Here is a 14522-nt window from a genome sequence, read left to right on the forward strand (position 1 = left end):
ACATCCCCCGACCCGTAGCGCACTTCCGGCGCATTGTGCGGCGTCGCGGTACCATCACCTTTAATGTCCAGCACTGCCAGTTTTGATACAGGTCGCCGTAGTACTCCCGTAGTAGTCTGGACTGTGACCTGGCGTACACGTCCATCTCGCCCGGGAATCACCGACAGAACTCGTCCTCTGGTCCAGCCGTTCCGCTCACCATCGTTGACGACAAGCACTTGATCGTCTACCTTGATTGCTTTTGCTTCGCTGTGCCACTTCGTCCGGTTGGCGATCGTAGGAAGGTACTCGCTGATCCATCGACGCCAGAAGTTGTCCACCAGTTGGCGGGCCAGGTTCCAATTCGAACGCGTTGTCTTCGTTGGCTCCGAGAGTACACGGGGGGGTTGAGCCACTCCACTCGAGCTGAGCAGCAAAAAATGGTTCGGAGTGAGTGCTTCTTCGTCGGCGCTTTCCAGAGGGATAGAAGTTAGAGGTCTAGAGTTAACTATTGATTCTGCTTCAGCCACGACGGTCAGCAGCGTCTCGTCGTTCGGGTTACGGTCGCTACATAAGGAACGAAGCGCGACTTTAACTGATCTCACTAATCGCTCCCACGAGCCACCAAAGTGTGGCGCGGACGGCGGGATGAAAATCCATTTGGTGTTTGAGTTGGTGAAGATTGCCGCTAGTCCCTGGCCGATAGTTGCGATTTCTTCCTTCAGCTCCCTGCTAGCTCCCTGGAAATTTGTCCCGTTGTCCGAATGTATTTCCACCGGTGATCCGCGGCGCCCAACAAATCGTCGCACGGCCATCTTACACGATTCCGTGGAAAGAGAATGTACGACTTCCAGGTGTACTGCTCTCACTGTGAGGCAGGTAAAGAGTGCGACCCACCGTTTGACGCAGCATCTGCCAACCCGGACGGAAATGGGACCGAAATAGTCTAGGCCGACGTACGAGAAAGGGCGCACCATTGCGGCGAGACGTGACTCTGGTAGGGGGGCCATGCGGGGAGTGGCCGGTGTCACCGTGTTGTTCTTACAGGTCTGGCAAGCTTTTGCGACTTGAAGAATCGTGGTGTACAGTTTGGCGATATGAAACCGTTGGCGCACCTCGTTATGTACAGTCTTGTGATTCGCATGTAGGTATCGACGATGGTACCAGTCGATGACCAGCTTGGTGAGGGGGTGGTGTCGCGGTAGAATAATTGGAAATTTGAAGTCGAAGGTGACGAACGGGACTATTCCGATCCGACTGTCAACGCGCATTACATCGTTTTCGTCCAGGAAAGGTGTTAGCTTGTAGACCGGACTAGTTTTCTCGATGGCCTTCTTCGGTCGCGCGTTGCCTTGTTTCAAAATAACTATTTCGTCCGGGTAGGTCGACTCTTGAGCGATGCGCCAGAGACTGTTCTCTGCTTTCTGTAGCTCTTCCTTTTGAGCCATCCCGTCACCAGGCGTTGTTGATGTTTCTTGCGGATGCAGTTCCCTATGAAACGGTGGACGTAAGCGGCAGTCCTTTGCAAGGATTCCCACTGAGAGAAGTTGTTGATCTCGAAGATGTCTTCCGCTTGTTGTTTTTTATGAACCAGACAAGGTCGTAGTTCTTCTTCCGTCTCTAACAGCTGCGATGTTGCCTGCGCCGGCCATTCTGCCTTTGGCAGGTACAGAAAGTCGGGTCCCTGGAACCAGCGAGATTGGACATCGGTGCTAGGTCCTTTTCCCCATTTGGTTGCTTCGTCGGCCGGGTTGTGCAGCGTGGGAACGTACCGCCACTCAATTGAGTCGGTCTTACTCAGTATCTCTCCTACCCTGAAGGCTACGAACTGGCGGTATCGTCGATGGTGGGAATTGATCCAGGCTAGCGTGGTTTTGGAATCGGTCCAGAAGACGCGGCGGCAGATCGGATAGGTGTGGTATTCCATGACTGCCTTGGCCAACCGAGCTCCTAACAGTGCACCCATTAGTTCCAGCCGAGGCACTGACAACGCCTTGAGGGGGGCAACCTTCGCTTTGGCCATAGCCAGTGTAACGTAAACTTTGCCATTGATGACCACCCGGAAGTAGGCCGTACAGGCGTACGCCTCTTCACTCGCGTCTGTGAAGACGTGCAATTCGACTGAGCCGACTTCTGCAGCGGAGAATCCGGGAAAGTATGCACGGTGTAGCTTCATTTCGCCGACCCTTTTAAACAACTTAGTCCATCTAAGCCAGCGTATACGGATGGCTTCGATAACTTCGTCGTCCCACTTCGTTTTGTTGCGCCACGTGTCCTGGATAATCATCCGACCTTGTATGGTGATGTGGGACAATATTCCTTGGGAGTCGAACAGGCTCATGACGCAGCGGAGGATGTTCCGCTTCGTAGGTGGGTTTCCGTCCAGCTGCAACTGCGTAGCGAAGGCGAGGACATCTTCTTCTGGCAGCCACAAGAGTCCCAGAACCCGTTCGGCTTCGCTCTCCGCGTCGATACTGATGACCGTGGATTGTGCCTGCTTCGGCTCCCCGACCCGTTCGAGAAGCGCGTTCGAGTTCGAGTGCCAGTTTCTAATCTCAAACCCGCCCCGAGTATGTACTTCCTTCACCTCCAGTGCTACCTTGATCGCCTCGGCTTCGGAGTCAAAGCTGTCGAGGTAATCGTCCACATAATGCTTGTCCACGATTGCTTTGGCCGCTTCCGGGAACTCCGCGGCGTGCTCCGTAGCATTGAGGTTTTTGATGTACTGAGCTTGGCAGGGAGAGCAGGTGGCCCCGAAGCTGCCCACATCCATTGCGAACGTCTTGACCTCTTCCGAGGGATTATCGCGGTAGAGGAACCGTTGGCTTTGTACATCGTCTTGGCGAATTCTGAACTGATGGAACATTTGTTTAAGGTCGCCGCACACGGCCACCGGACGCTCACGAAAGCCACAAAGCACGGAAGCAAGAGGCTTCAGTTGATCTGGTCCCTTGAGGAGCATTGAGTTAAGCGAAACGTTCCCCACTTTCGCAGCGGCGTCCCACACAAGTCTGATTTTCCCGGGCTTCTTTGGGTTCCGAACGGCACCCAACGGTAAATGCCACACTTTATTGGGGTCGGCTGATTTCATCTCATCCGGCGTCACCTCGTGGATGTACTTGTTGTCCAGGTATTCTCTGATTTGTCGTTCCACGCTTGACTTAAGTTCAGGATCTTTTGCCAACCTCCGTTCAAAGCATTCCAGACGGCGCATTGCCATGGGAAAACTGTTGGGGAACTTGACGTCATCGTGTCGCCACAACAGCCCAGTTTCGAACCTGTTGGATACGCGCTTAGTTGTCGCCTCCAGGATGTTCCGAGCACGCTTGTCTTCCTCTGATTCTGGTCCCTTCTCTGCCGATACGCCGATGCTCTCGATCGCGAAGTGTCGTTTTACAAGTTCGTGTAGGTCTTGGTCTGCTTGGCCATCGCTCTGGCACTTGCAGGACATGCAGAGTGTAGTTCGTCGTCTTTAGTCCGGCGTCACTGCATCCGTATACGGTCCAGCCTAGCCGTGTTTTGCTGGCTAGAGGTTCGCCGAGTTGTCCTTCGCGCAAGCTCAGTGTGGCGATTAGTCCAGCGTTGTTTGAGCCGATCAGGATGCCAGGTGAGGCCGCTTCGTAACTGCTAACCGGGAGACCTCGCAAGTACGGGTACTGCCGCGCCAGATCTGCATACCTCAAAGTCTGTTTCGGCAAGTCCAAACTAGCAACTGTTCTTGTATCGCTCAACGTAAACTGTCCCTTCTTGTCCTTGCCCGATACCTCCAGGCAGATGCGCAGGGACTGTGGTTCCTGCCTCGTCACGTTGCTGGTCCAGGATAAACACAACGGGATCTGCTCACCATCGTCAATACCGAGTTGTTCTGCAATTGAGTGCTCCACCAGCGTCAAATCGGACCCGTCATCTAGAAACGCGAACGTGTCAATCGACTTTCCTTGCCAGGACAGCGTTACCGGAAGGATCCGGAATAGGGTGGACTTCTTGGTTGCATGGTGCGCGCTCAGCCCATCTTCCTGCCGTTCGTTGTCTTGAGGAGGTTTGTGGATTTCCTTCGGTGATGTTTGGTGCTTCGATTGAGCAGCTGTTGGTGTACGTGTATGCAACAGCTGATGGTGACGTTCTTGGCAGCCGTCCACCCCACATCGTGACTGCATCCTGCAAGGGCGGCGACCATGTTTGCCCAGGCATGTCCGGCACAGGTGGTTATCCTTAACCAGTTCCCACCGAGCATTAGAATCCCACTTCTTGAACGAAATGCAGTCTTTCACCTTGTGACAACTTCCATTACAGGCTAAGCAGACTATGTCACGAACCTCGTTCTTTGTCTGCTCTACTTCGAGATTGTCGGTCGCCGTTGCTTGATCGCTAACCGAATGTGCATTGAGGTAGCTCTTATCACTGTTGCGATCTCGACGTTTTGATTCTGAGACGACTGTGACCTCAGATGCCGCTGCTACGAGCACTGACATATAGGCCGCGAAGGCGCGGAGGTCCACTTCCGCAAACTGCTGCTTGAAAAAAGCCCAATTGAGACGTTGTTGTGTAGGGAGTTTCTCGACCAGTTCCCGCAACAGGACGGGGTTGTAAAGATGAGCCAATTGACCAGATGCCTCAATATGATCGCAAAGGTTCTGTACGGCCATACCGAAGTTGATCAGCGTTTCTAATCTGTCTGCCTTTGGGGACGGCGTTTCGCGCAGCTTGTCCAATAGCGTCTGAATTAGAACCTCGGGCCTTCCGTAGAACATGTATAGTGTAGACATCACCTGGGGGACGCAGGCAGGGAAAACCAGGCGGTTTTTCACCCTGTCGAGAGCTTTTCCCTGTACCGCTTTCTGAAGCCGCGCTAGATTTTCCACGTTGGTATACCCGCAAGCGTTAGTGAAGTTATTATACGCCGAGAGAAAGAGTGGCCAGTCGTCCGGATCTCCGCGGAAGATAGGCAGGTCTTTGGGCATCACCTGTCGGGCTAACAATTGTTGTGGCGAAGGTCCTTGTGGCTGTCCTTGGGGCTGTCCTTGAGGCGGCCAACCCTGTGGTTGTCCTTGTGGTGGCCAACCTCGTGGCGGCCACTGTTGTGGTTGATCTCGCTGCGGTTCTCCTAGTGGCGGCCACCCCTGCGGCTGTCCTTGAGGCTGCCAACCTTGTGGTGGTAAACCCTGCCCAAGCGATGGTCCACCCATTGATGATCCTTGTTGTGGCCACTGTTGTGGCTGATCTTGTCTTTGTGGCCCACCCTGTAGTTGTCCTTGAGGCGCACCCTGTGGTAGTGCATCAGGCGGCCTACCTTGCGGTAGTCCTTGCAGCGGTGCACCCTGTGGCAGTATTTGTGGCCACTGTTGAAACTGATCTTGCGGCAAACCCTGTGGATGCCCTTGCGGCAGTCCTTGAGACGGCGCACCCTGTGACTGTGCTTCTAGCGACCAGCCCTGCCACTGTCCTTGAGACGACCCCCTCAGTGACAATCCTTGTTGCAACTGATCTCCCTGCACCTGCAACTGCTCTGCCTGTGGTAGCCAACCCTGTCCTTGTGGCGCACCCTGTGGCAGTGCACCAGGCAGCCAGCCTTGTGGCTGTCCTTGTTGTAGGGCCCCTTGGGGCAGTCCTTGCGTCTGCGTTGAAGCCGGTACGGAGTTGAAGATGTTTGGAGCAAGTGAGGGGTCCAATGCTGGTTGTCCTCCTGCAGAGACGTTACCACCAGTAGGTGCAGCTTGGGATTGTGGTACGCCTATCGATGAAATTGAGGGGCGGTTTAGAACGGAGAATGTACCAACGTTCAGTTGGGAGATATTTGCTGCGGATGTGTATGTTGGTGTAGAGCTGCGGGCGCGATTCAACTCATCCTGCGAGGACGGTCCGGGAGCGCTGATCGAAACATCTCTAAACTCATCTAACATTCTCTGCATCCAATCTACGGCGTTGCTTTCGCCCGAATCCATTTGTTGTAGACTGTTAGTAATCACACCACGAGATGCTTCTCTGCTAACCCTCTCCAGTTTCTCCTTTTTGCGCTCCAACTCCAGCTGTTGTCGTTCAACATCACGTAAGAGTAATTCTCGTTGATTTGCAATCCAGTGAAGATCTGCCTTTGCCTGTTCCGTTAGAATGGAGCCACCTGAGGAAGTAGCGGTGGTTGAAGTCGTTGTCGCGTTTGGAGCGATTGTTGTGGACTCGCTCGCAGGAGGGCCTGCTGCGGCTAAACATGTTAAGCAACGCCACCCTGGTTTGAAGATATTCTCGTGAACCCCAGGCAATGCACGTGGAACCAGCATGAGCAACCCGGACAGTGAGCCATGTTCTGCGGTTCGCTAAACTGGTTGCAGTTGTTGCATGCTCTTCTTATTCTTCCAATTGGAGTGAACATCGTCCTGTGCCACAGAAATGCGGGATCAAACGAAATACGATGGGTCAATTCTTGAAGCTTGTTGGATTTGTGGGACCTCTCGACAGAAACGCAAGCTTTCGTATTGCGCTTACGCTCTTCAAGCTGTAAATTTGTTGTTCGATTAGTGATTAGTTCAATATAGTTCAACAACTCCACTTACAATTGGTCTCCCCTGGTCACAAATGTAATCCAACTAACTAATTATTTCTTCGTCGATCAACCTTTGTGGGCCTGTCTGCGGCAGGGATTAGTGCATGTGCTGATAGAAAATAAGTATTTAATTACTGCTTATTCGCGTGGAAAAAATAAACTTACGATGGGATAGAATTTAGTTCAAGACTTGTGCCGCTTGCCCAGCACTCCACCGAGTAATGCCTGATCTAACCTAGATATAAGTGATCGATTATTTTTATCAGTAACTTAGGGAAATTGTGCGCTTCAAATTCAGACTTACAATCGTATAATCGAGCTCGCGCTTTAAGCGTACAGGTGCCCGATATAATTTAGATAAATTCGGCTACAACTAAATAATCTACTACTTTTCGTACTACCCGACGTCGGCGTGACTTGCTAGCGGGATGACTTTCAAGTTTTTCTAAATTTTCCCCTGCTTTGCCAATCGGCTCGATCGTCGTTGACACTTCTCTTCGGCACTGGTAGGGGTGATGCGACGGTTATCCGACGAGGGGTTTCCGACAACCTCTTCAGTATCAGGGCTGGCAGTTTCGCCAACACTTTATTCATAATAATTACAATTAAAACATAAACAAATCCACAAGAAGCCACGTGTCAAAATAAAAACACGGCGACTTTCTTGATTCCGATGAGACGACCAGACGCCCAATGGGTGTCAAAACGCAACAGAAATCCACACAAAACGGCTTTTGTCACATTTGACGCATCTTTTGTACTCACCCCCCCCCCCCCTTCCTTCCGTGCGACGGGGGTAATAAATAATCGTTGGTAATAGAGCTATCTAAGCCCGATCTCACACACACCAGCACACCATTTGTTTTGCTGGCCGGTACAAAATTTAACCTCACTTTTTTTCGTGTACGTACACGCAATACAAGCGCACGTAGATAACTCTATAGGGCCCGCGACCCAACACACCAAATGACCACACATAGGTTCCACAGAATTCCCCTCAAGTGCTGAACAATGCTTTTTTGAGTGCTGGATGGTTACTTGGGACATTCTCATGATACAGATTGCATAACTTTTTGCAGAAGTGATAAATAAAATTCCAATACATTATTTCAAATTTGAGTTTTATTAGCAGTTCAGTCCACACACAAAATCAGTTCTGATGGTAAAAAAGGTGATACTTTTAGATGTGAGTTGACAGAGAGAGAGAATCATTTACTCTGAAATGAATAGTTGAGAATCGCAAAAACAAAACTTAATCCGTAGTGAATTCTTGGAATGTTTCAATTTTCTGTTTGGTAAATTCATGATCGACGTTAGCTAGCAGTAGGGTGTGCGAATATCCCATAGAAACCTGAGATATTTTCATTCCTTCCATCCTGGAGACTGTTTTCGGCGTAGAAGACGATTTCTGAAGATCTCCAAGACCCTGAAAATAGAAAGCAAATTATTAAATTAATATTCAGTGTTTGACTGAAAAACTTAAGATTATTTGATACAGATACGGTATCGAGAGAAAACCGGAGCAAAGTCTCGGTAGCTCGTAGGCGACCTTGTCGCCCCGAGTCTATGTAATGCGGCTCTAATAAGACTGCCTATCGAAAAAAGTTTTGCGAATGGCAAGAAGATTAAGATTCCGGGACAAACTTCAGAAGCCCATTGAAAAGCATATAACCGATTGGCTACTCGGTTCTAGGAACTGCAGGTCTTTAACGTGTAGCCATAGACTAATAAAAGACTACAAAGTAGTTCCTTGACCGTTTTATGACCTCTATCGTACATGAGACGCGTCCGTCTTAACAGCTATTGTGTTTCATATGTTTTTAGGATCTATTTAAAAAAAACTCTAGAAATGCACTAGGATCAAATCATGCCCCTTGACTTTTTAAGGCCCAAGTCCTCGGATATTTTCTGAAAATCGGTAAGTAAGTGATCACACTGAACAGAAAAGATTTCGACCCCACAGCGCTTGAAGAACTAAGCGTAGCAACTTCAACTTCTACACATACGACCCAGAGAAGCCCCCTGTTAAGGTCGTCTTGCAGGGTTACCAAGACCGTCCGATCGCAGACCTGAAGCGACACCTCTCGAACGCGGGAATAAAGCCACGGGAGATTAAAGTGCTCTCTCGAAAGACAACAGTCACGGGTACGCATACCTTGTACCTGTTGTACTTCGATCGCGGCACCATCAAGATCCAAGACCTGAGGCGGATTAAGACGTTGGACGGTTTTTGGGTAAACTGGCGGTTTTACTCCCAGAACCCGACGGACGTAGCGCAATACCACCGTTGCCAGAAATTCGGCCACGCCTCGCGGAACTGCAACCTCCGGCCCCGCTGTGTGAAGTGCGGTGAGACACATCTCGCGGGGGCGTACGCACTGCCACGAAAGGCGGACTCAGGAGAAAATGCAGAACAAACCAAGCCGCGCGTAAAGTACGCGAACTGTGACGCACTATGGGCCATCTCCATACAAACAGGCGGCCAAATTATTTTTTTGCTTTTTAAATGTTTTTTCATACAAATTTGGGTAATTGTATGGTATTGAAATGATATACGTCGATTTTTATGACTTTTCATGTTTTTCAATAGTTGATTGTTTATAATAAATAGTCTTTTCATACATTTGCATGTGCAACAGAATTGCGTTTATATTGTATTGCAAGTTTATATTATTAAATTATGGATAAGCTAATACATCCCCACTTTAAGAACACAACCCCTCCCTCCTCTTTCTTCCCCCCCCCCCTCTCCTCCTCCCCTCCAACAAAATTTTGTTAAGCGTAATAAATTCATTTTAAGTCAAATATTTATTATTTACTGCTGTCACAAAAAGAAAGTGAGTCCATGCCATATAACTTGAGACCCGGGGTTACGGGCATAAATTGTGAAAATTTTAATTGTTAAATCAAATAACAGAAAAAATAATTTTATTCAAAATATTAATTATGAAGTAAAACGATAAAATACAAACCATATTCTTAAAATTCATTTGATTATAGAGTTTGTGACAGCTTCAGGATATGTTAAAGGTACTTTTTATGATGTTTTGTACTAACCAACATAGAACTTAAATGTGGATCAGTTTCATGGATTGATCGCAGAAATTCATCATGCTAAGTCAACATTTTGCTGAATACTTTTTCCGGTATCAAACTGAGATTCTCCAGTTTCGCTTGAGAAACTTCGGTACGAATACCTTATTTTGACTAAGGTACTCAATTTTAAATGTAGGCAACAGAAAATTCCAATAAAGTCATTTCGAACTTCTTGAAACCAGGTATTGATTTTTGAAGCGACGATGCCCACGAATTAGGTAGCAAAACAAGTGAAAAAAGGGGGCATATGTAGATTGCAGCAAATTTTGATAAAACGTAAATGTTCAAAATGGCATATCTCCGAAAACGCAAAAAATCGCAGGCTGGAAATTTCAGCAGTGTTAGATTATAATCCAATCTTTCAAGTGATCTTAGTTTCATGTTTAGCATCGGTTAGCAAAAAAAAGTACTCGATTAACAAACACAAAAAATATGATTTGTCAAAAAAATGCTCCAGTTATTCGATGAAAACTTCAGTTTTTGGTTTGGAAACAACATTTTATCTATTAATAGTTTCAAAGCTTATCTCATTACCTTTCCAACGATGTATATTTGTCCTAATAAAACATTTAAAATGGCTGAGCTATGTTAAAATTAAACAATCAGCCTTTTTTTTCGAAAAACGCTAGTTTTTTACTCCATTTTTTGACTTTCAGCTTGCGTACCTCCGTAATGAACAAACTTAGAGCTTTGAAAATTTGGATTTTTCTTAGTTAGAATGTTTACTTTCGAGAAAAAAATACCAAAAAATATTTGGAGAAGGTCACTTTTTTGAAACTTGGCCACCCAATGTACCATAGTGTGACGGTAACCATACCGGTAACTACCGCGGATGCGTCGCGCGCAAATCCTACCTCGAGGAGCAGGAAAAGAGGATGAAGAAAGCAGCAGCGTCCCACCCTCCTCAGAGAAGTACGAGCGAATCCGTTCCTGCAGCTGGGCAGCGTACGGTTCCAGCGGACAACCCAGCGTTCCCTCCTGAATGGGGGCGGTCGTTTTCCAGCGTGGTCGCTGCCGGTAGCAGCGATGCGGCCCAGCACGCGGTTTCGAAGCTGCTGTAACAAGGCGGAGCAATTTCTGGCCCTCGGGGAGCTGATGATCAAGCACATCTATAATTGATAATTTTTGTCTGTGATCTAGTTTTAAGCTTTTTCTTTATCTATTTTTTTCCCATTGCACTTTCTGTAAGTTTTGACAAAGAACTTTGTCCTAAGGGCTCTATTCTGGTGAGGTGTCAATCCAGAAAACCGAAAAATGTCGTGCGTTACGAAAATGTTGCATGCTTGGTACTGGGGAAGAGGTCTGCGACGCAATAAGGCACTGTTGCGTGGAATTTTCCACACAGTTGAAACAAAAAGCGAATGATGAGGTTTGGGATAACCGGTGCAAAAAGGCGGGGCATTCGTCACCATTTCGAGCCAATATAAACCCGGCTCGATCAGCCCAAGAAAATCATTCTATCGCTGGACGCCGAGAAGTGAACAACAACCTGGACCTTGAAACTATTTAGGACTTACCCACATTAGTTTTTGCCAACGGTTAGCTAGTCACAGCACAGACTCACGGTAATCGCAGGGTCGGCTGCGCTAGTCACCAACGAGGAGATACGCGAACTTAACTTTGGGAACTTCAATTTTCTTGAGTTACGGGTTGAATGAAAACTCCTCTTTTGGGAGACGGAAGGGGAAATTTATTCAAAGAATTTAAGTCGGTTCAAAAGTGTATATTTGTAAGTGTATGTGTGTGTGGGGGACTCGGTACGTACCGCTGCTTTTCCGCTGACGACGACGACGATCTGCTACTCAGCCAGTCCGCTGGCCGCGAGCGCTAGCGTTCGCTGCTGAAGCACCGGTGCTGGTTCTCGACGTGGTGGGGGTGGATGGTAGGTAGAGCACGGCTTAGGGACCAGGCCTTCCCTCCTTGACTGGATCGGCCGATCGGGGACCTGCCCACGTTGACCAAACCGAGAGGGGGAAATTACGCTCCTTTGGAATGAGAGCCACGAGGGGCCCGAGCGTGCTCCTTGGAAATTATGGTCCACGGACCAGAGCAACTGATGATCTTTGACGATTAGACGCAGTAAGCCGGCTCCTCCGCGCTTACGCAAACTGGGCCGAAGAGCGAGCGATCTGGCGGTCAAGCGGCGTGCTTAACTCGCAAAATGGCGTTTACGCCAAAGGACAAAAGGTCCTGAACGACTGGAGGTGCACTCGCACAAATTTCCACCACTTTCACTTCTAGTCCTTCGCTCTACTTTTCTAACGGTATAGATCGCTCACTTGCCTGGGAGAATGTGACCGTTGGCGGTCTAATTCTCGTCCCTTCAAGCCTTTTGGTCGGTGACACGACATTACGTCACGTGACACCCATCACTTTTGGGCGTTGTCTACCACCCCTTTGCGATGTTTTAAGACGAAGACAATACTGTCGCTGGTTGTTGGTTTGTCCCACAGTTTGTGTGTTGTTATAGTGTGTTAACAAATTGTGTTTTTATTTATTAATTTCCCCTTTTTACTAACCCTACTAACTAAATTACATTTATTTATTTATTCCCTAATTCCCTACTAACCCCATAGCTAAGAATCGTGAACGTTCGCATTTATTTTTGGTTTATTGATGTTGAAGAATGAAGGACTTGTAACGAGTGGTTACACTATCCCCCACCTTAGTTAATAATTGAACTGGTCAGGTTCAATTATGTAAGCCTTTGGAAAAGTATTTGCAAATTGGAAGCTATTTTGTGGTTAAGTAGAACATTTACAAACATGTATACACATAATTCGTCTCGCGCAGCAGTTAAAACAAATTACAACATATAGACATCATAAACACATTAAAATCTGGCAACTAAAAGCGACATTTCTTCACGAAATATGCCATAATTGGCCACGTGTGATTTTTAGCCTGAGTATATGCATGCCGAATTACACCAATGGTGAATTTAAATCTACTACATCAACTTTCGTTAAATCTCATTTCTGGCTTACTCACAGTAAGAGAAAGAGCCAACTTTCAGTCGCTTCTCACACGCGGTCACGAACGGTAATACGTTGCCGATTAATTTACAAAAGTGTAAAAAAAAATAAAAACTGTGAAAATCTCTACAAAACGGATAAAACAGGTGGTCTTTCCCAAGAAGTGTTCAAGATAAGTAGATCATTATGTATCAACTATCGCGTTAAGCTTAGTGAACGGTTTCCTTTTCAGGTTGTCCGACCAGGTGGCCGCCTGGTCTACAAAGGTGTAAGCTACAAGTGAGCTCCTGTTCGCGAAGTAAAGCTTTCGGCGCCTTGAAAGCTGCTTTTTCTTCCATTTACAGCTACGGGACTCTCCTACCAAAGTTACGATCATCAGCTCAACGTGAAAAGAAGAAATTTCAACTGTATGGATGGTAAGTACGACGCGTTCCACGATATTCTACTTCTTCTTTCTAAAAACCTACAATTTATTACTCTAATCTATCACTACTACAAATACTACTCTACAGAGATCTCTATTCTTCATCAGTCCGGACTGTATACATGCGCAATTACATCAATCTTCTCATCTTCCAGATCTCGCGATCACCATCTCACCAGCAAAGGAGGAATCTTCTCACTTCTCGCTGTTATGGCAACATCCGATCATTCTGGCCTTATCACTCTACGCTGAACGCTGAATTCACCACACTGTGGCTCGTGACGAACGATCACTCGATCTCCAGCGTCTCTGCTGTTTTGAGATGACCACTCTTCACCACTAGTGCTGTTTACATGACCGGTTGATTATGATCGTACACCAGCCTGGTCGCTACGCCCATCGCCGCAACGTGATCACCACCTGAGGATCTTAATTCGCTCCATCAAGTGTTCGTTCGGCTTTGTCGCAATGATGACCAACACGCCCACGCATCTGCCATGAACATGTTATAGGGGACACCGATACTCTGGTACCTTGAGTTCGTTGCTGTGTCATTGAGTTAGGTCTTTACACCTTTTCTTTCCTTTTTAGTGAGTTGATTACTGTGAATGGACATCTGTGTCATCGGGACGAAGATCCGCCGCGGAAAACACCCCGATGTTCTTGCCGGTTTCATCAGCCAACTCGTAGGAACTGGTTCCACGCCGTGCGACGACAACACACGGAACGTAGACGGGACCGTACTTCGCGTTATACCGGTCCGCAGCCGAGGACAGCTTGAAATTCCGCTTCAGCACGCGTTGGCCTACACTGTAAGTTGGTGCAAACCGTTTATGCCTGAGATTGTAGTTCTTCACATTCTTCTCGTAGCTCTTCTTTAAATTATCCTCGACGATTTTGAACACCTTCTCGTTCATCCTCTTTCGGCTTTCATCCCGCTCGTCCATAGAAAGTTCCCTTTCGTCCCTTTCTATCCGATGCTGCTCTCCTTGCGTCGCCTTCTCATGGCCGTACAGGATGCGGTAGGGCGTTAAACCGGTGGAGGAATGAATCGTCGTATTCATCATCTCCTCTACCTCTGCTATTCTGCTGTCCCAGACTCGCTGATCTTCTTTCATGAACGTCCTCAAGCACGCGTTGATCGTCCGATTCGCTCGTTCGACCGGGTTGGCCTGGCTATGATGCCTCGCATTTGGCCAGTGCTGAATCCCTCTCCTACGCAACAGTGCTTGGAACTCTTTTCCCAAGAAAGTCGTCGCATTGTCTGAGATGATAATCTCTGGGGTTCCAAACCGTCTCATCCACTGATCCTCCACAATACCGCACACCTCCTTCGCCTCTATCTTCCTCAATGGGACAAGAACGGTCCATTTTGAAAACATGTCCAAAAGGACTAACAAATGGCATTTCCCGTTCTTGCTCCGAGGCAGATTTTGGATAAAATCAAGTGCTAATATCTGGAATGGTTTGTTTGTGAGGCGCTGGTTTCCCATTACCGGTACGGAGCCTA

General features: G+C 47.9%; 2 protein-coding genes across 4 annotated transcripts in view; both read right to left on the reverse strand.

The window, feature by feature from the left end:
• Window positions 1–60: 60 nt before the first annotated feature.
• On the reverse strand, window positions 61–4940 carry LOC119766249. The gene is made up of 5 exons (XM_038250688.1): window positions 4812–4940; window positions 3420–4748; window positions 1518–3352; window positions 200–1470; window positions 61–128 (listed from the first exon to the last, which is right to left on the reverse strand). The coding sequence occupies exons 1-5, from the start codon at window positions 4938–4940 to the stop codon at window positions 61–63; spliced, it is 4632 nt and encodes a 1543-aa protein (XP_038106616.1).
• Window positions 4941–7621: 2681 nt separating this feature from the next.
• Window positions 7622–14522, reverse strand: part of LOC6048445 (protein RCC2 homolog) — an 89224-nt gene continuing 82323 nt past the window's right edge. For all 3 annotated transcript variants that reach the window (XM_038257405.1, XM_038257406.1, XM_038257404.1), the window contains exon 7: window positions 7622–7943. In XM_038257405.1, the coding sequence (XP_038113333.1) occupies window positions 7770–7943 (174 nt within the window). In that variant the 3' untranslated portion in view covers window positions 7622–7769. The remainder of the gene's footprint in view (window positions 7944–14522) is intronic.

This window comes from Culex quinquefasciatus, chromosome 2, assembly GCF_015732765.1.
Source record: "Culex quinquefasciatus strain JHB chromosome 2, VPISU_Cqui_1.0_pri_paternal, whole genome shotgun sequence".
Classification (NCBI taxonomy): domain Eukaryota; kingdom Metazoa; phylum Arthropoda; class Insecta; order Diptera; family Culicidae; genus Culex; species Culex quinquefasciatus.